The 23211-nt window shown below is 37.3% G+C and overlaps 1 protein-coding gene across 1 annotated transcript in view; it reads right to left on the bottom strand.

Moving 5' to 3' along the window:
* The window catches only part of LOC134545313 (protein GPR107), a 66341-nt gene that overhangs the window by 22858 nt on the left and 20272 nt on the right, over positions 1–23211 (bottom strand). Inside the window, exons 4-6 of the mRNA XM_063388575.1 lie at positions 12544–12671; positions 11577–11671; positions 484–585 (exon numbers count right to left, since the gene is read on the bottom strand). Coding sequence (XP_063244645.1) covers positions 484–585; positions 11577–11671; positions 12544–12671 — 325 coding nt within the window. The remainder of the gene's footprint in view (positions 1–483; positions 586–11576; positions 11672–12543; positions 12672–23211) is intronic.

The raw sequence follows: 23211 nt of genomic DNA, 5'->3' as shown, positions 1-23211 counted from the left end.
GCTGCATTCATGAAATTATTTCCAACAAATGCTGTACCAAGAGCCAAGATGTTACACATTAAAAACACGTGAAATATAACACATTATATCATTGCAAGGTTTTGAAACCACCATGTTAAAATGGTATCATTTCAAAAGCATAAAATGGTTGTCTCTTTTTGCTTCAGTCACAACAGAATCCCATTTTTAGTATTTTTAACTTTTTAAATCATCTATTCAAGCATTCACTGGAATCACAGACAAGTGGAGTGAATGAAGGTATTTGTAAAACTGGTATATGCATTATATAAATGTTTCGAATTTATCATCCCAAAAAATTGATTTGATTTATTTCAGAAAAACATGTGCTATTTCAATGCAAATAAATAAATTACATACCTAAAAGCTAAAACGGAGCACCACCAAATAAATTAGCTCCTGCAATAATATTCCATACAATAACTTAAGTAGACTGAAGTTTATAAATTAAATAAGTTAACTTACAGTGAAATCAACAGCTTTGGTGATGCCATTGTAATTGGGACAGCTGTGAAAATATAGATTGTACAGTCCTTCCTCTTTTTCGTTCAGCACTTGCATCACAAACTGCAAAATAAACAGACAGAAGGGTTTCATGACAATTTGAAACTATGTAGTTTAAAGGATGCAAGACCAATGAAACAGTATCTAACAATAGAAAATTGCCTGAGGTTTCAGTTTTAGATCATACACTAGGTGCCACAAAGCCTGTGGATAATGACAAATAATACCATGTTCACTGAAAACTAATGTGACTGAACATAATATGACCCAATCTTGTTAATTTAAAGTTTATGAAATATACTTTATGAAGTGGAAATCACAATTTAAACACCAGAAATGAAAAATTATTTCAATTAGTATATTTATTGAGGACGAGGGAGTGCTCCTTGGCTAGAGGCTTAAGAAGCTGTAACAAAGGTTCAGGAGGCAGTAGTTAGTAGCGGTCTAAAGTGGCTTCAGTGACGCAGTTATAAAGCAGTGCATGTAGTATTTCAACTAAGCTGTTTACATAGCTGTTAACACTCTTCCAGAGTCCAGATACAAGTTTGTGATTAAAATGTAACCCCAACTTTTTGTTTCAGCTGTTTTGGTAAAAATCATTGTATTATAATTGAGTAAATATGGTACTGATGCTATTAAGATATAACTGCAGCCCTAGATTCAAAAAGTTCATGCCACAGTTAAATGGTGGGAACAGAAATTATTGAAGCATCTAATGAAAGAAAACCAATGGTGGTGTCTACGTAACATTTTAACTACATATTGACAATAAACTGTTGTATTAAATTATGCCTCAGAATACACCAATAGTTACACCTACTGTTATTTATGTAAATTTTACATTAGCAGTAAATGGTTTCATTGTGACTTTGTATTAACTTTTATTAATCTTTTGGGGCACGAATTACATATTAAAAGACTTAATATCACAGAAACGTGTATTTCTACTTCCTTTTATACATCTTATTTTCGTCCCTCTTCACTCATAATCGAAAAAAAAACTTACTAGTGCTACCAACTCAAAAACATTTGATTGTATCTAACATTCCCTCTCAATCAAACGTACATAACTAGCTACTAATCTAGTGTACCACTATGGTTTTTTTTTTGTTTTTTTTGAACCAAGACCTAAGAGATACACAAATTGTTCAAACTTCAGTTTTCCTAGAGGCTTGGTAAAGCCATCTGCCAACTGTTCATCAGACTTGATGAAGTTGAGGGTGATCACTCCCGAATTAACCACATCTCTAACGAAATGGTACTTAATATCCACATGTTTAAGTCGTCTATGGTTTTCAGGGTTTCTTGCCACATACATAGCTGACTGATTGTCCTCATAGATGATTACAGGTTCTTCTACATCAAGACACTCTTTAGCCACAGCACTTCACTTACCCCAGAACTTAGAGCAATATATTCAGCCTCAGTTGAAGACAGTGAGACTGACTGCTGCTAGGTAGAGGACCAGGTAACTATGCAGCCAAACACCTGGAAAACGTAGCCTGACGTCGAATTACGGTTTGAAGAACTGCCAGCCCAATCGGCATCAACATATCCCTGTAGAGTTGGACATTGGTTCCTAGATGTGTGTACCAATTATTGTAGTTCTGTTGTACCTCGAATGTATCTTAAGACCCTTTTCAAAGCTTTCCACAACTCCATTCCAGGCTGGCTTTTAAAACGGCTCAAGAAGCTGACTGCTGCACTGAGATCTGGTCGAGTGCCTAACATGGCGTACATCAGGCAACCGATGAGTGCTCTACACCTCTTCTCGAGTTCTGTGTCCTCAGATTTGTCTGTGATATCCAATCCAACCTCTTGAGGGGTTGACACAGGCTTACAATCAGTCATGTGGAAGCGAAGCAGAACATTCTTGAGGTATTTTGTTTGGTCCAGCGTTATTTCTCCATCATGTTGACAAATATTTATATCAAGGAAGTTTGAGACTGTTCCCAGATCTGTCATTTTAAATCGAGAGGCTAGCTTTTGTCGAATCAGGTCCACTTCCTCACGATCCATTCCCATCAGCAATAAGTCATCTACATACAGGAGAAGATAAGTTCGGGTATTCCCTTCAAGCTTAAAATGTTAAAATAAAGACAGTAGTCTGACGTTGAGCGATTGAATCCCAATTCCATCATGAATGAGTTAAATTCTTCATTACAGTATTTTGGTGACTTTTACAGACCATATAGTGATTTGTTAATTTCAACACTCTAACTGGTGTTTCCCCAATCACGTTGTTTACAGCATCCATACCTTCCGGCTTGGTAATATAGACCTCTTCATCTATTCTTCCATGTAAGAATGAATTTTTGACATCAAGCTGATAGATAGTCATATTGTACTTGAGAGCAATAACCAGGAACAATATCATAGTTGGTAGCTTGGCAACTGGGGCATATATTTCCGAGTGATCAAAGTTATGAGCTTGCTGAAAGCCTTTAACCACCAACCGTGCTTTGTACTGGATGTCTTCATCTTGATCTCCTGCCTTGATTTTGAACACCCACTTTGTGTCGATAGGTTTCTGATTTGCTGGAAGATCCACTTCACTCCAGGTGTTGTTTTCTTCCATTGCTTTCAGTTCTCTTTCAACTGCTTCCTTCCACATTTTCCCTTCTGGTCTATCAAGGGCCTCTGAATAAGACTGAGGTTCACTGATTCCACCGTTAGAGAAAAGTCAGTAATCTTGAAATTTGCTTGGCATCCTTAACAACTCTCGACATCTTAAAGAATATCTTGAGCATCAAAATGCCTCACTTCTTCACTGTCAAATCCTATGAAATCTTCTGCAGATGAATTACTTCCTGCTTCTGATGCAGCATCATTTAGGCCTTGGCCCGCTTCGATTCGGTGGTGACATACATCTTCATCCAGCCGTTGATCATTCCCATTCTCTTCTGATTCAACAAGCATTCTGTGTTTCCTTTTTATGATTTCCTTTGGACAACTCTTGTGATGGAATATTACCTCACGTGCAACAATAACCTTCTTTTCTTCGGGGAAACATATCCTGTATCCTTTCATGTTCTCTCCATAACCCACAAATATTCCCTTTTTACTTTTGATATCCCATTTTCTGCATTTTTGCTTAGGCACATGTACATAGGCCTCACAACCAAATACCTGAAATTAGTCTATCTTGCTGGGTTTGCCACACCATAATTCAAATGGGGTTTTGTCTGTCACCGAACTTGTGCCTGTTCTATTTATGACATACACTGATGTATTGACTGCTTCGGCCCAATACTCCTTTCCTAGATCCGAAGAAGACAAAAGTGTTCTGGCTGCCTCCACGATGGTGCGCATTTCCCTCTCAACCTTGCCATTTTGTTCAGCAGCATAAGGGACAGACTTCTGATGTTCGATTCCTTTATCTCTCAAAAGTGTTTCAACCTCTGTGTTAGACACCTCAGTACCATTGTCACTGCGGATAGTTTTCACTGGGAATCCTGTTGCACTTTCTGCTGCTGCCAAGAACTCTTTAAATCTTGTCACAGTTTAATTTTTACTCTTGAGAAAGTATACAGTTCTGAAATGGGAAAAGTCATCCTTGAAGATCAGAAAGTACCTAGCCCCAACAAGGCTGTTCACTTCCATGGGTCCATTTAAATCAACATTAACCAGTTCACAAGAGTAATGAGTTTTAGTTTGACTGCAAGGAAATGGCAACCTGTGTTGTTTTCCACTTACACAGTCTTCACAGAAGTTGCAGCTTTCACTGTCCGTGTACTCTATATTCATTCTATTCAAAAAAACGCTTCACATGTGAGACACTCTGTTGCGCAAGCCTTTTATGCCACATATTTAGAGAGTTATATGGTTTTACAGAATATGAGGAACTGATAAGTACTTTAATCTTCACAACGAACAAGTTGTAATGACGTTCAGCTATCACTAACACAACACTGTTTTTTTTTTTTCAATTGAACACCCCTCTGACCTACCAATCACTGTGAAGCCTTTGTTTACCTATGCACCTACCGAGCGCAAATTCAGCTCCAATTTTGGGACACACAACACATCTTTTATAACAGTTTCAGTCCAGGAACTACCATTAAATACAGACACATTTATGTCCCCAACTCCACAGGCTTCCAGCAATTTCCCATTCCCTATTTTTACATTTCTTTTCACTGGGTGAAATGACGAGAACCATTCTCGACGGCAGCTCATATGGTCTGAACTGCCACTGTCTAGATAAAAGCCCTCAGAATCTGACCTACTGTTATGATACAGAGCCATGCACACTAAAGCCTCTGAGAGAATGACCCTTTTTTCCTTGTTCTTAAGAAAGAAAATGATTTTTATTGTATGTCCAGGCTTTTTGCAATAGAAACACACACGTTTTTCTTGATAATGTTGAGAACCATCTTTGGAATTTCCACTCATTCGCTTTGCAAGTAGTGCAGTCTCCACGAGTGTTGGTTCATCTTCATCACCTAATCTCTCTTCTTCCATCAGCAAGCGGCCTAGGAGTTCATTGAGTGTTTGCTTGTCCAGGGTCGCCGACTCCCAAGACGTTCGAAAATGCTTATATCTTGCTGGCAGTGACATCAGGATCTTGGTAATAAGCATTTGGTCAGAAACTTGCTCACTTGCTTGTCTCAGGTGGAAAGCAAGTTCCTGCAATTCTGACACATGATGTGCGATACCCTTCTCGGCGTAGCTGTAACTGAAAAAATTATGTTGTTGTAGGTGCAAACTAACTTGCGACTTCTGCTCAAAGATAGATTTTAGTTTGCACCAAATTTCATGGGCAGTCACACACGTCAAAATATGCTTCATCGTATCTTCGTCCATTCTTGCGACTATGATTTCACGTGCCTTGACATCTTTTAACCACCATTCTATGCTTTCCTTTGTGAATGATGACGAACTTTCATTTTTTGGTTTCAAGTCTGCCTCTATGACATCAAGGCATTCCTTTGCAGCTAAAATTACCCTAATTTGGAAACTCCACATATTCCAGTTATTTTTTCCTTTTAGAATAACTACACTTTTCTCACTCTCCATGACTCAAATGTGATTTTAAACTTACTGCTTACGAACCAACGCGGCACTGCAGTAATGGCGACCGGGAGCAATACAATAATAATTCCACTCACAATCCCGTATTCAACTTAAACAGATGCGGACCTTGACAGGTTGTGTCTGGGCCCATAACCTATTAACATTTATTAATCTTTTGGGGTGCGAATTACATATTAAAAGACTTAATATCACAGAAACAACATGTATTTCTACTTCCGTTTATACATCTTATTTTCGTCCCTCTTCACTCATAATCAAAAAAAAAAACTTACTAGTGCTACCAACTCAAAAATGTTTATTGTATCTTTAACACTTTGTCACTATGTGTTAGCATAAATAAATAAAATACTTTTAAGACTTTTTGTAGAAAAGTTGCACACAATGGTGAAGAATGCCAGTAGAGCAAAACACAGACCAACTAGAGTGTTGGCTGGTAAAATAAATTATCTTTCACGCAAGATTGTTTTGAGATATTTGATTTTGTAAACCTTTACATTACATAGAGCACATCAGACGGTGACTTGAATAATTTGCAGGTTGTGTTTTGAGTGAATGGCTCGTGATTCTGCACTTCTTCTATGGCAGGTATTTTATTGGCTCAGAGATCTACGCATGAACTATGGGACAATCTAAGATGCAGTAAAGAAAAAAAAAAGCTTAAATTATAGCCTGAAGTACAATGTATTCGCAAATTGCCAATAGTTATCCCAGGGTCAAAGTTGGAATTAGAGGTAATTTATCAATAGCAAACATACGTATTCCTAAAATCTCTATGATAGGGTGGCCACTATATTGGTAAAAGCAAATTCCATGTTTTTTCTAATGTTTTAAGGTTTGCTAAGAAATTTCATAAAATATTATTATGTTAATAAAAAATTATGCAACTCTTTAATGATGTTGGTTACATTAGAGCTGGAACCAAATAAACTATTTAGTACAGTAAGTCCTCTATTTACGTCGTACCGATTTACATCGTTTCGGATTAACGTTGCTAATGTTTGAGTACTCATGTTTCAATTTAAGTTGTCGCCGATTTACAATAACGTCGTTTACAATGACCGTAAATCTTTATTTTAACCAAAACACCGTATATAATTCGTTTATAATTCTTTGTTTCCTTCGGTAGTTAATTTATGCTATGTAGCGTAAGCTACACGTTCACCGCCTTATCTTATCATACATCATGAGGGACGCTTCCTGCTCTCCGCTGCTCTCCGCGCGGTGATGCAATACTACCAGCCCGCCCGCTCGGCCACCCACGTATCTCGCACGTAGAAGTGTTATCTACTTCCCGCAACGACACAGCATTTTCTCCTACCCCTTTTCGTCCAACTCCTTGGCAATTCAGTAGAGGTGTAAAAGTAACTAAAAAAAGTGTACCCGTATGTATTCGTTACTATAACAATTAGTACTCGTTACTTTCGTATCGTTACTCGTTACTTCTGATACCGCATAACATGCTATGTTATGTAACAGCAACGAATCGAGTCATATTTCGTACGCGTACAGTATGACGTCGCGTAAATAATAATAAATCGAATATAAACAATTAAAAGTATTTGATAATTAACAGCTTTTGTTAGCCAAGAAACAATAAAATCTCATTAGAGCAGCTTTATTATAATATCTCTTTTAAGATAAGAACAAAAAAACGTGAAAATACGCGATAATAAAAAACAAAAACATACATATTTATAATTTGTAAAAAATACTTTCTTACGTTGTTTCTGTTCCAATCTCAAACTTTGTCTACACACACAATACCTTTAATAAACAGTACAAAACTTGGACGACGAATTTCCAAATTATACTTTTCTTAATAAACAAACATCGTTCTTTGTAACGAATAAGCGCGCGCATGCGTAAAACATACGAAAAATGCGAGTAACGAAATGCATTCGTGTGTAACGTTTCGTTACTCGTTACTAGATGCCGCACCCGTTACTCAGTAACGAATACATACGGTTTGCTACAGCTCTACACTAACACTTCAGTCGCTATTATATCATTGAGTTGGCCGGAGTTTTAAATGTGCCGTTATTAACTTTATCGTGATTAAATGTGTTTGTAGTAGGCCTACAGTATCAGCTCACTGCAATTTATGATTTTTTCTTCATAAGATGTCTTCCAAACGACTATATATCTGTTTTTATATTTCAATCAATAAAGGTAATAAAGCAGCTGGTTAAATAACCATTCTATAAAGCTGAGAAGTACTAGTTGGACTTGTTTCCCATGCTGTGGGTTGTAATTTGCTGATAAAATTGCCCGTTGTCACGTCTGTATGCCAGCGCTTCCGGCCGACCTTGGGCCGTGGCCGGCCGGTGGTATGAAACATGGCTCATTTTGCGTCGTTTCTATTTATGTCGCGGTTTTCAGGAACGTAACCCCGACGTAAACCGAGGACTTACTGTATTAAATACCACAATTTAATATTACATATATAAAATCGAAAGCATTCCTGTAAGACTATATTACGTTTTTGATACAAAGTGTATTTCCTTGACATAATTTAATAGCTCCTGAAGGTTGTTTAGTTGTGATAGTAGCAATAAACAGCAAAATATTTAGAAAAATACAGCTTTGGTATAAATAATACATCACACCATAAGGGCACAACTAAAATTACTTAAGCAGCTGCCAGGTATAAAAACAGTTAACATATTAACATAATAGTTATTAATATTAACAATTAAAATCCAAACCAGAATTTTTTTTGGTAGTTGTGTGCTATAAAAACATGTTCCTAGCTTTAAATTCTTCAAAGAGAACCTTTCAATCACAGTAATCTGCACATTATGATTTTGAGTTGTAAAAGTAAAGCTGGATTCCCAATCATCCGTTTCATCCGTCTGTCACCCGTCCGTCCGTCAATTTCGGTCCGTTATTTCTCTCGGCAATTATTACAGACTCTCAACCATCCGCCATCCGTCCGTCCGTCACTATTCTAAAATATCAGTGCTACAAACTTTCCACCACATACTTTCTCAATTGTAGTTAACTTTTGGTGAAAATAATTTACTTGGGATAATTAAATTTTGTTTTTATGAATGTGACAGTAAGTTGACAGGCGGGTACCCTGCTTTGACAAGTGGATTAAACGGGTGCCGTCTTAAAATAACATTGGTCATGCCAGCAATAAATAAAATTATGCTTCTTTTATTACTGTGTCAAAGGAAACAGAAAGAAGCTATTTCTATCCAGGCTTTTCCCCTCAGTTGCTTATCCCGATAGTCTTTGCTATATATATTATACAAATGCTCCCTTTCCCGGACGTAATTTATCAGCATTTCTTCCGAAAAGCTCATTCTCATAAGCAATCTTTACCGTTATTATGACAATAATAATCAGTCAATACGACACAGCCTTCTATATATTGTAAATTAAAAAAATCTAACACTGTTTTCGGAAAGTCGTATTGAAGACGATCGACTTAACAAGGCGGTGGACCATCCGTTGGTCCGTCAAAAGCTAAAGCTTGGCAAAATTTTTGACGGACAGTCGGATGGAATTTTTTCGGGCCATCTGATTGGCTGCTGGTCACGTGATTGACGGACGGACGGGTAACGGACGGATGAAACGGATGATTGGGAGTCCAGCTGTTACACAGTTTCGCACTGCGTAAGTATACAACTACCAGACAAGCCCCTGGCTATCTGATGGATACCACCCGCAGCACAGGGGGGCGCAATGTTCGATTTCTGCGTGCCGGATGGCAATACATCGGGGCCGCTCGGGCCGCTTCGACTCCGCCCGGTTTCGCGAGCTTCGTCCGGAACAACCAACGATGACGTACTTCCGCCGGTGGGTATCCAGACTGTTCCTCGGTCGGGCCCGGGCGGACTATATAAACCGGCCCAGCCAACGCTTCGGCAGGCAGTCTCCGACTGGCCCAGCAGCATGAACCTGCAGTGACTACCATCTACACCACCGGTCTGCTCCGTCACGCTGCCCGACGACGTGGCAACCGCTTCAGGAAGAAAAGGTAAGAGCCGTCGTCAGAATCTAAGTCCGTAAGGGACTCTGAAGATTTTTCAACCCAGTAGAAATATTACAAGTCCACGAGGGACTTAGAATAAATTCAAGTCGCAGTTGTTTGGACCTAGAATTTTCGCAGAGTGAGGAAATAGAAATTTGCCTCGTCTGTAGAATGAAGGGAACTGTCTCGTAAAGGTTACGGGATAAGTAAAGTAAATGTTTGACTGGTGATGAAAATAGAACGGCAGTGGGACAGCGTGGCAAGAGACGGAGGAGAGGTCGAATACAGCATAACGTAAAGTGTACCAAATTGCAATACGTTGAGACTTACCGTAACGTAACAAACGTAGTTTTACGTAACATTCGACTGAACTGTTATAAGTTCCCGGACTACACGATCACTCCTGATAGAACTTCAAAACGCAGCAACTTCGTTGAACGGCTGACGAGTTGAGTAATGATAAAGACTGTTCGTCGCAATATTGGTGGGGCGTCATGACCGCTGTCAGTAACCAGGAGACTTTTGAAAACGACTCGCTGAGTGTAAGAACGTGTGTGTAAGAACGTGAACAGTTTAAGTATCATAAGGTATGCATTGATACTTACACCAGAAACACAGTTGAACTTTAAAGAATCAGACCACGACGAATGAGAATGTAACTAGTTACGTATAATATAAACTGTACTATAAGAGATTTCATGTCAGTTTTCCTTAATTACTTTCTTTCATATTTTCTAATTCTCTAATCGTATTTGAATTGTTTGGCAATGTTAAATTCCTGTTAGCACAGTTAGTTAATGTAATAGAATGTGCCCAAAAACCAATTGATTTAATGTTCATATTTTTCTGCTAATATAATTTGCTGTTTGCCTTATAATAAGGCGTTAACTTAATGTATGTGACATATATTTGTGATCCGATATTGTTAATTATATTTTTCTGTTCACAGACATCGTAAGCACTTGCTGTAATCTTCAAAATAAGAAATCAGAAGGGTGCCATATATGAAAATGTGTGTACTGAAGGATGTGATGTTGTTATTACCAGTTTTGTTAATAAAAGCACTTTTGTTTCTCGAACTTTAGAACCTCTTTCTGAGATTTCACCCCTTGTCCTCCCGTCCTCCTGGACTGGAGGTAACACAGCTTAACTCCCTACTATTTCAATATATTTTTTTACTAGTCACTAAAAATCACAAATGTATATAAAAACTAACTCTTCTTATGGTAGCCCTTAAAAAACTTATTCATTAAGACACTTAACAAATAAAAGAATTATGGCACCATCTACTAGTTTAATTTCTTCCACATTTAAAATCATTTATTGGTTTTATTTTGCAATAGTCTCCGGCCTTTCAAGTGACAAATCAAAGAAATAGATTTTGGTCGTGTTTTCTGTTTACTACTACTCCAGCACTGGTTCAGATGTAAAAGTCAAAATAAAAAAGAACTTATGTAGCGACTAATCGACGGCAACCTGAAGAATTATCTTTAATACGTCACATTCCTGAAATCCACTGCCGAGGTTCGCCAGTAAACCGTACTCAAAAACTGTGTGAGACAGCATGTAGACACTGCATGTAGTTTTCAACTAAGATCTTTTCAATTGCTAGACAAATAAATAATAGCTTTCAAAGATTCACGAGTTTCTTACGGTTTTCCCAGTCAGGTGGCCACCCTGATGAAATATTGCTTTAAGAACACTGATGAAACAATCAGTTTAAGATTACTATTACAAAGATTTTATAATGAAGGTGTTTGCAATTGATTAACCATCTCTCAGTTCAATTTTGACTCTATTGCTAATCATCATCCAATTAATTTATGTTATGGTCATTTTATTATTTTAATTGACTTTCAAAGACTTAAGGACACGAAAAAATTTTCATTTTACATTATTGAATGATTTTGAATATGTTCATTAAATTTTCAAAATTAAATAGCCTAAATTCTAATGTTTAAAAGGCACAGGAATATGTTAAATTTTAAGCGGTATGTTATTCAATTTAAATCCCAGGCCAAAGTATTAAAAAACTTACACTAGTGTTGAAGTACTTTTTATCGCCTTGAACACCGACTGTGATTGGCAGCAGCACTGACTTGGGGCACGGACTTCCACTAACAGTGCTGTTGACTGAACAAACACACAGTATGAAACCTTCATCGTCAAAACAGTTACGTTAAAATTAAGTTAACACTTGTGCTTCCTAATATCCCTCACTTAGTGCTTGGAAGGCATTAGACAAATGCTATTCAACTCACAGACAATGTACCTCAGGTAGTACCCGAGGAATATAATACTGGAATTTTATGTCAGCAAGATGCTAAACATGCTACCAACATGTTCTAACCTTACTGGATGTAGTTTTTTTACTGAACATAATAGTCAGCAAAAAAATTTATTTAACTGATATTAGTTACTTCATAATAATAAATAATAATGCTACATAATACAGAAATATTATTTGAATTGAATAAAGAATTTTTTAAAAACATTCTAGAACATACTTTATTAAAAAAAAAAAGGTTTCAAAATATGCAGGTGTGTCATCCTTTCCACATCAAACATATTATGTACCTTACTTTATAACCATTGAAAAAAAAATCAATTACACTGGAAAACATTTTTAATTACTGCCATACAAATAAAAAAAAAACAGTACTATACTGACAGTAAAATAATAGTATAAAAAGATGATAACATTTACATTACTTTAATTTACATAAATAATGTTTCTTGAATTAATAATTCCATAGCAATGTTTTCATAGTAGCGATATTTAATTCTTATTTTTTTTAGCAAAACAGTTGTGATGTTTCGAAGATAATATATTTTATCTGACTAGGCCCTATACAATTTTAAACAGCAAAATAAAATTTATTTTCTAAATGCCAACAAATTCAATTAATATTTTACACAAAAAAATGAATAAGGAAAAATTTATTGAAGAAACAAGTAAAATCAGTTATAAAAATTAAAGGTATAATCATAACAATCATAGTTACCTTTTTTGTCAACTTGTCGCTTGTGCAGGCGAAGTTTTTGCCACTGATATTCTCTTTTCTCTCTTTCCACTGTATCCAACTTGTTGAACTGAACCATCTTCATGTGTTCACTCCTAATTACTTGTAATCTGGAGCAGAGTAGTGGACACATACACACACACATATTGTGGCAGTGCTGTGAGATTATATCATCCTACTTTAAACAAAGACTGTAGAACCCACAGTGTGAAGAAACTTTTCAGCTGCATCTACCATCCCCTTTTGGCCGGTCAGGAGAGTAAATAAGCCAGAGTTGCGTCTATATAGTTCATGCCATTATTCTTATCTCCACTGAAGCTTGCTAAGAAGACTAAAACATCCCTCACAGGACTTTTGGTTCATTGACGTGAGGAAGGTAGGTACATGTGAGATCAGGGTATGTATGGTGTTGGGTAATTACCTATTTCACTGTCAGAGATAAGTTGAAAATGCTTCAACATTCAAGGACACACATCACACTGAATTGAGAAGTGATTAGCAAAGAACTACTTGCCAATATTTCACTAACAGTAACAGGGACTATAACTGCCAGTGTTTAGCTTCAGAGGATGACGCCTGTAATGAATAGCCAACATAGTTTCATGATTGCTGAATCATTGAGATGGCACGGATCGTAGTAGCTAACAGCTCGGCCCTAGACAAACAATTATAAACATGCTACTCAAGGTTGTCTGCAGTGATACAGTGATACAGCTACACAACGGATTATTGCCCACCAAGACGTTTGAAACAGACAGTCATGTCCAGACCAAGAAGTGAGGTGCAAGTGACACATTCAAACTGCAGTCACGAGGAGCTATTTGACGACAGCTGTTGTGTCTATCCTGGTCCCTAGGCCTGCTGTTGCCCATAGTCGTCTGGTCCGGGCATGAGTGTGAAAAAGTGCTTTGAGCGGTGAGCGCACCCGAGTGTGGCGGCTGTTGTGACGAATAACAGTGTAATCTGACCCGGACCGCGTACTGTCCTTTACGCATCTTGTGTGTCCCCCTCCCCTGCTTCCCGCTCGCCGTGCGCCGGTGAATGGGAGGCAGTCGTAGCTTGCCTGTCATCCGCGACGGACGCGTCTGAGCGCTGCTCCACGCTTCGCCGCTTGCGACTCGTGAGGTTCACAGTTTAGCAGCCAGTGCCTGAACGACATAGACAGAACTAAGTGGCGTCTCGAGCGGCCGACAGCTCGAGGGGTCGCTGTTGTCCTGGCCCCCTGTTGTAAGCCACAAGGTGAGAATCCGTTCACTCCCTGAATTTTAGGCTGGCCGGCGCTCTTGTCACAACAGGGAATCACTCGCAACAGGGGTCAGAGAGCCATGTGTCGTCATATTATTATAAGAATTTTGAGATCCAGAGGGTCCAACCAAGTCCCTGAAGACATGTGTAAATACCATGACAGCCAGGAACAACCCAGCCCAAAACGAAACAAGAGAGACCTGTGGCCACTCAGGTGCAGGAAAAACAGAAGACTCATAAGTTGGGAGGAGTACAAGTGTTTCGGCATCACTAACATATTCTAAAAATTCATAGTTTAAAAAACAAATAAGGGGCAGAGACCCAAGTTGTAGTTATGGACCATCAAACCTCGAACAAAATAATTTAAAGATTTTTTATGAGCATATTTTGTTGAATAAAAAAAGTGATTTCTGGATTAAAAGGTAAAAATTAGTACCGCATTCCCAACATTTCTATACCACAGTTGTGTATCATCAGACAAAATGGCCAATATTAGTGAACAATGTATATGGGCAAATAATAAAAAAGAGCTATCAGAACAGCTAGAAGGTATATCAATTTTTAATACATAGGTCATGTTTATAAAACATGCAGCAATATATATCATACCATACCACTAGCCACAATAAACTTACAAATTCTGACAAACTCTAAAAACAGAGAATACCCTAAATTATGTACTGTAATATGGTGAAAGCTCCATATCACGTTGAAATTATATATATTCTATATTTGGTATCCCACATTGTGATGAGAACTGAAATTTAAACTACTGGTTTAAATTATCCAAGTTGTGTTTAACTCTTCCGTTATCCTCACTTTAATACATCTGGTGTATTTTTGTGTAAGTGTAAATATCAATAAATGAAATTCCAGTCAGGTAAAATAATACTGATAAGAAATTACTGTTCTGGCAAAATAATCACTAAACAGAAATTAGGGCCAAATTAATTTCGTTGTATTTCCTAAAACATTCAAATTAAGTTAATACAATATTCAAAAGAAAAAATTTCAAGAAAAATCCTTAACTTTTAAGTAAATTACAACTAATTAATTAATTGAATCCAAAACTAGTTACTGGTAGATACTTAAATAATATGAAAATCCAAAAGAAAATAAATTAAATTTGCAAAACAGTAATTTGCCTCAGTAAACAAAAAAGTGATTTTAACTAGTGGTGCACCGATGCGGATTCCGAGGAATCGTAATCTACGATTATGGGTACTTTCCGATTAATCGTAATCGGCAATTATCTTAACGATTACTTTGCAGATTATCTACGTCCCGGTGTAATTAAGTAGGTTTTTACCAAGTGAACAAAATAAAGCAACATGTTTACATTGTTAAACGGTCATCTCTCGTTGCAACCTTATGTGATAGTCGATAATAATGCTAGTTTTCTGCAACAAAAACTTACCCATTGTAAATTACAATTATTAGACTGTAGTTCAAATCGTTTACAATAAATATAAATAGAAGTTGATTTAATTTACACTTTGCAATGACTTAATTGTGTATTTTATATATTTTTATACTGCTATTATAACTGTATTCTCAATTTTCCCTAATCTTGTTATTAAATTCACATGGGAATAAAAACATTTGTGTGCATTATTACACTTAAAAAATTTTGTTCATTATAATCAGTAACTGAATCGGTATCTGCTGATTATTGCTCTCATAATCGGTAATGGAATCGGTAATCGGTAAAGTCATACAAGCATAGAGTAATGCTGTAATTTAGAAACAAAAGAATATAATTGGTGTTATAAAAAAAATACAATAATTAAATAGTCTATTATAAAATTCAGTACAATTTCATTACAACGTATCCAATTTTATTATTTCATTCTGACAGCATGATCCTGTATACATTGATCCTGTTATGTTATAAATGAATTTTGCTATTTTAATTTAGTATGTAGAAAGATGCTGCACATAACAAAATTTTGAAATGTAACAAAGAATTATGATTGTAAGGTGAATACAAAAATTTTTTTTCACAAAAACTGACAATTTGTTTGTATTGTGATATAGTCCAGGAGCATAGGGTATAAAAGTGGTACCTCGTGGCAAACTAAATGAAGGGAATAAATTGAAGGTTTCGTGTCGTTATTAATATACGTAGCTTTAAAAATATCCATGGTGACACCCTCACAAGTGTTGCGTGTAACCGTGGTGACTTATACAAGATGGCCGTAATTATAATATAAACGAAGAGCCTTATCTCGGTTGCTATTCAACAGATTTTAATATTCTGTGTATCATTAGCAAGGCATTGTTATGCGCTAACGAAAATGATCTTACCATGTATTGCAAAAGTAAATAGTTGATAAGCTACTTGGGTTTTCATCCATAAATATATGGACAAGCCATAATACAGTTAGCTATGTGCAATAAAACTTTATGTGGTTCAAGTGTGTTACATTGAAAAAATATTTAAATAATAATTAGGTATGTTTTATTATATATAAAGCTTAGAAACAATAGAGAATAAATTTTTTTACAAATGACAGAAAGATAAAATATATGTTTTACAAAAAAACAAATCACAAATCAGTATCGTCAGTTGTATCACTATCTCCATCGATGTAATCAGGAGGATACAGGTTATCGCAAATTGCTTCGTCACCATTGCAAAGACACATTTCTGTGCAAGGCATATTGTTTGCTAAACATTTACAAGGTGGCGAACATCTTTTCTTCACACATGAACACTTCATCAATTCTAGAAGGGTTTCTGGAGCACACGTTTCCTCACACATGAGTGGGGCGAGTACTCCTGCTTCTATACTCCATCCATGTCCAACAGGATTTGGGATGACTGGATACGCTTCATCATCTTGTGACCATATAAGGGCTTGAAAGTTAGCTCTCTTAAGTGCAGGTATAAGAGAGCCCCTAGTGGGTGGTAACTTTTCTCCAAGGGATTGTTTGTTCGTAAACATCGACCATCGTAATTCTTCAAGTGATGTTATTGTAGTACTTGGTTGATAAACTCTGCAAATGAATGCTTCAAGTTGATGGATGACATTGTCAGAAACTGAATCACTGGTGCCAAGATTTTGTAAGGCAAGAAGTTCTTCTCTAGCTGAAATAAATGATTTCCAGTAGGATAGCTTGCCCTTCCCAAACAGAATCTCAGTTGAGTCACAACCTGATAAAGCGTGGAACCCAGGCAATGCAGATGCTTTAAGAGCTCCCAGTGAAAAATTAATTTTTTGCACTGATATTAGTTCCCCTGATATTGGAACAAAGAATGTTGCTTCTGGAAGTCTTAAATACCGTCTAACTAGGAGCACTAAAATGTCTGTGTCTTGAGCAAATACCAGCAATGTAGTTGCTCCTCTGTCTTTGGCGTTGATAGCATGTAGTAATATTTTAGTGTCAGCTTCTTCATGACTACTCTTCAAGCAATCCAGGGAGCAGTGCGTTGCAGAAACGTCCGAACGCCATGAAACAACACATTTCATTGCACACTTCATTGCATGACTGAATATCTTGTGTGCAAAGTAGTTAGTTAATTCGTCTTTGGTTCGAATGTGTGACAAAAGTTTCTTCATATCTATCTTCGAAATGTCAGTGGTGTCACATATTTTGTACTGTGCTGCTGTACCCCCACGGAGCCTTTTGACTCTAGTAGGATTTTTGATTGATTCCTCTAAATATACATAAATAACAACATGAAGTTTGTCATATTGCCACTATTTATTTTGGATCTTTTTGATGAACACGTCAGCAAGATCTGAACAAGTTTTTACTGCTGTTGTTTTGTTGAGAGCTTGCAATTCTCCCATTCCATCCACGATTGCTACCCAACTGTTTGGTTGATTAACTTGAACATTTTGTAAGGTGGTGTTTGCGGTTGGTTCCACAATAGACTTCAAGATATGAATAAACTTACTTTTAGTTGCACACTGATACATTGTTCCATCGAGTACAAACATAGATCGGGGCACAATGGACATCTCATACTTCCCTAAGGTTGTGTGTAGATCAAGTTCTCGTTGAGATCTTGTGACAATCAGAAGTCGTGCAAATAGACTACGGTCTGCACTCAACTCTATGATGGATCCTGAAATCTTAACTTTTGTACTTTTGTTGTTGCTTGAACATATATTCAATTTGTTTCTTTTTATAGGGGCCCAGAGACTAACTACCCCATCAAGAAGTCTCTCTGACTTAAATGTTTCATACAATTCAGTGCAGTAGGGGAAGCACGCCGGTTCTGGGACACTATAAACAAAGGGACAGGTGTGTCAGTGCACGTGGGGGGGGGTGGACCACGTGGTCGGGGCACCACGTGGTCGGGTGGGCGTTGCCGGGCGCCACGTGGAGGGGTCCGCAGGGGGTTGTTGACATCACGTGGAAGGGGGGGGTGGGGTGTAGTAGGTGAAAATAGTGTATGGCGCCACAGGCTCCCGGCGCAAGATTGGGATTGACTAATCGATTGTGAGCCAACTTCGGTAGGATCGATATATCTCGTCGGGTAACTTCGGGCGTGTTCGTTGCGGAGGGGGGGGAGGTGGATGGTGAGGGTGTGTGTTTATGTTTGTAAATGAGGAAGGCAGGTAGCGCTAGTGTCGCCCGCCGGAATTATTTTTACAAGTATAAAAATGTGAGGGCAAGCGACGGTTGGATTCGAACCTTCGTTTCTGGATCGTTAGTCCGTCACGCTAACCACAGGACCACGAGACTATGTTGGAGAAAATAATTTCAGATGTTGTATATATGCTTATAAAATATTTTTTTAAAGAGAAGGTATATTTTTTATAGTGCTAAGCGTGAAATGTAAAAACGGGCAGCCGCCATGTTTAATTTTTTATAGTGGTAAGCGGTAAATATAAACGAGGCGCATCGGCTGCTATGTGGCCGCCATGTTTATTTTTTTTATAGTGCTAGTCGGCAAATTTAAACGGCGGGAAATTTAAAAACGGGTGGCCGCCATGTTTCATTTTTTTTATAGTGCTAAGCGGGAAATTCAAACGAGGCGCATCGGCTGCTATGCGGCCGCCATTTTTATTTTTTTTATAGTGCTAGTCGGCAAATTTAAACAGCGGGAAATTTAATAAAAAAAAATGTATAGTGTCGGCTGCTAGTCGGCCGCCATGTTTTATTTTTTTATAGTGCTAAGCGGGAAAATTAAAAAAAAAAACAGGCCGGCCGCCACGTTTATTTCAACATTGGAAAAAAAATAATTTTGACTGCTAGGAAGTAACCAGAACAGCCAACTTTGAAAAAAAAAATTAAATAATATTATATGTATGACAATCGATTGCTGAAAGTCGCCATCTTGTAGTACAGCATACCAGGCCGCCATCTTGTAGCACAGCATACCAGGCCGCCATCTTTTTTTTTTCTTCCCCATTTAAAGTCATTGTTTTTTTCTTTTCTCAAGTTTGAATATAAAAAAAAGTATTATTTCATCAGCCACTACTCTATGACTATAGTAGTAGTAGTAGTACATAGATGCCAAATTTTGAAAAACACACACACTGAAGTGTAGTCATGTTTTCTTATAGTACTAGACCAGTATAGTCATAGTATGCTTAATTTGGTGTGTAGCATGTCTGTCTATAATAATAATAAATAAAAAAAGCTATAGGCATTACTTATGCTTATAGCGTGATGATAAAAAAAATTATACTTTACGTATTTCAGCGAATTCAAACACATTTGTTGTGTTAAAGACATAATGTTCTCTCGTAGTGTGTGTATTGTGCAAATGAAATATATACAATAGTATTAATTACTTTAAAAAAAAAATATTATTTATAATATATATATCACCAAATTTTATTTAAAAAAAAAAAAGTATGCTTATTACGTCACTTGTCATTTAAATGAAAAAAACTATTGTGCATTTATAGGCATTATATATATATATTTTTTAAAAAAATTAAAATATTTTTTCCCAAGGGGTTGGAGCCGCGCAGACGACGATGGCGCGTACTCCCTTGCCCTTTCCTTCGTCCCCTCATTGTCATTTTTTTATTTTTAAATAATGACTCAGACACTGGCGCCCGCATAGGGAAGCCGCTCGCAGAGGGGTGGCGGCGGCAACCGTTACGGCTTCGAACCCTTCGTCCCCCATTGTCATTTTTTTTAAATAATAAACACTGCCAGTTGTCCGCTCGCAGAGGGGTGGCGGCTGCAACCGTTACGGCTTCGAACCCTTCGTCTCCCATTGTCATTTTTTTTAAATAATAAACACTGCCAGTTGTCTGCCCGCATAGGGGGAATGCGCCCGTTGCGACACGTGTGTGGGGGAGTCTTCACCCCAACCCTTGCAAGGGTCTCCAGACAGTTGCGATTAGAGTCTGTTAAGGTCGGTTCACTCCATCAGTCTTTCAGATCGCTTCTAGAAATTCATGTTTTTACTGATTCTGGGAATCCCTTCCAGCTGACTAGAAGACGTGTAGGAAGTCGCTTCTGGATTTTATTAATTAAATAAGTGTCTATATACTTCGTCACTTGAATTTCTTGAGAATAAAAACCGCCCTTGATTTCATTTCCATCTAGATCAGACAAGTAGTATGTTCTAGGGTAACTGTTGCGTATTTTTATCACCTTAAAAATCTCGTGGGACCAATTTATGGAATAACCTTTTGCAAATAAATCCTTATTTCTTGAGATACGTACATGATCTCCGACACTAGCTTTAAGTCGCCTGTGATCTATTTTTTTCACAACATTGTAAACCGTTTTAAGAAGAGAATTATCTTTCACCTCGTTGGGGCTCATACCGATAGTCCTATGAAATCTGCCGTTGTATATTTCCATAACTTTTGGTAAGAGCGGTAGCCATTTATAGTTTCCCTGAGCGCTCATTTCCGTAAACAAAAGCGATTTTAAACTTCTAATGAAGCGTTCAACTACCGAGGCCTTCAGCTCGCTGTTGGTTGAATAATGGTTGATTCCGTGTTCTTTCATCAATGTCTGAAATCTTCTGTTATAAAATTCGGTACCGCGGTCTGAGTGCACGTGAGTGAAACCTCCAGAATCCTTTAGAATACGTTTCATAGCTAAAGCCACAAGCTCCGCAGTTTTTTTCAGTACCGGAACCGCGTAAGCCCGCTTGGAGTAAACATCAATCGCAACCAATATATATCTGAATCCTTTATTCGCACGGTGATAAGGTTGCATTTCCACCAAATCGATCTGTAAAAGATCGCCGAGACCATTAGTGATTACACGTCTCCGAGGAAAGACTTTGCGCGCGCTTTTGTGAAGTTCAAACGCAATACCGCGTCTGGCAGTCATTTTTTTTTTTACTTAATTTTTTTTAATGTAGCCAGATTCAATGAGTTCTTCTAGTATGGCCAACACTTCATTTGAATGGCTCGTGTTCCCGGATTGTTGCGATGCAAGTAATAATCTAAGCCGATCACATAATTCATTTACAGAGTTCCAGTAAACATATTCCTTTCGATGATTTAAATCTAGTTTTTCAACTAAACCACTGCCTTCATGGGAAGTAATGACAGGACAAAGATCCTTAATGAGCCCGAACTTTTCATGATCGGTGTTTTTATAACATTTGGATGACGCATCATTCCTTTTATAACACGCGCTATTAGACCGCAGACGAAGTCTACAATCACGCCTTGCAAATGCCAGAACTGCATTCACCCGACTGTGCATCAGCTATCATCGAGCCTGCGAAACCAGCGCGCAAGAAATGTCAGCGGAGAGTGCCCGCAACGTATGCACCGCGCAAGACTCGAACCCGAGACCTCAGCCATCTGGGACCCGTCAGTCAAGATGGTGATCACAACGTTCAGCAGAACCAGCACGAAAGAGACCTAAGCAATGCCAAAATAGCCCTACGTACTGTACTCATAGAAATGTATAACAAACTGTAAGTTTTATGACTTGTGCTTTATTAATTTAATACGTGGTTTTTGTGGAAAAAACCTCTTCATATAAATTTTTTGTTGTAATTTAAAACACACATAAGTGTGGTCTAATATGAACAGTAATATACGTATGTTTGGACTCCGATTAAAGAGTCATAATTTATTTTTTGAATTTAATACGTCGTTTTGTGAAAAAAAAAACGTTTTAATGTAATTTTATTGTTGTAATTTAAAACACACATAAGTGTGGTCTAATATGAACAGTAATCTACGTATGTTTGGACTCTGATTAAAGAGTCATAATTTATTTTTAAATTTAATACGTCGTTTTGTGAAAAAAAATGTTTTAATGTAATTTTATTGTTGTAATTTAAAACTCACATAAGTGTGGTCTAATATGAAAAGTAAATATGTAATTTTGGACTCTGATTAAAGAGTCATAATATTTTTTTAATTTAATACGTCCTTTTGTGAATAAAACCTCTTCATGTAATTTTTTATGTGTATAATTTATTTATTGTATGAGGAGTGGTTTGAAGAGTGACTTTTGAATAAAAACTGTAAATGTTATTACTTGTTAGATTATTTGAATACTAGCCTGTTCATTGTGTTACTGGGGTGAGATCCGTCTGGAGGGAGGGGTGTTAAGTTGTAAAAAAAATATACAGACGCAACGCGCTGCGGCGTGAGGGGCTCCCAGAGTAAAAAAAATACGCTGGCAGCCATTTTGAAGATTAGTTTCATATATAAATGACACAGACTGTGAGGGAACACAGTCTCTGATCAGTCGCCGCACTGCTGCTGTCGCACTGCTGCTACCTCGACGAGCAGAGATGCGCCTCCTGTTTTTTCCAGCAAAGGTAAGATAGATAGATACAATTTACTGTAAATGTATTTACTAAGCTGTTTGAAATGTTAGGATGTTATTGTTATCATTTTGAATGGAAATATTCTTTTTTTCATTTTACATGAAAATAATATTAAACTTAGACTTTCTTCACCTTTTACTACCACACATTGTTTTCACATTTACCATCTATAATTTATTATCGTTTCCTATTCATTAATACGTAATTTTTTTTTTTTTATTTTTTTTTAGAAAATATTTCCATCTAGAGATATTCTCTAAAAAAATTTTTTTTTTCATATCTTGCAAACGGATGGGAGATTTCGTGTACAATCTAACATAGTTTTCTGAAGAAAAAAAATTAATTTAAAAATATTATGTCAAACCCATACTCCATAAATACGTCTACTAAATTTTATTCTTTTCTTTTTGTTTTAGCTTTGTGCTCACTGTTGAACGTAATTTCCCTCTCTTTCTTTATTTTCTATCTCTTTTCTCTTAATATGTCTTCCCGTTCTTCTTCCCCCGAGGCAAAGCGACTCCGTCTTAATGAAGCTGGGCCTTCTATCTCTGCCTCTCGCGATGGTGGGCGGGGGTCAGGGGTGGAGTTGGCGCAGGGGCCCGACGTCTTGCCTCGCCTGGAGGGTGTTACCTTGAACACTGCATTTGCTAACAAGATAGTGGACTTTAGAATTGGAA

Source organism: Bacillus rossius, chromosome 1, assembly GCF_032445375.1.
Source record: "Bacillus rossius redtenbacheri isolate Brsri chromosome 1, Brsri_v3, whole genome shotgun sequence".
In the NCBI taxonomy this organism is placed as follows: Eukaryota; Metazoa; Arthropoda; class Insecta; order Phasmatodea; family Bacillidae; genus Bacillus; species Bacillus rossius.
This window is presented reverse-complemented; position numbering and strand designations above follow the sequence as displayed.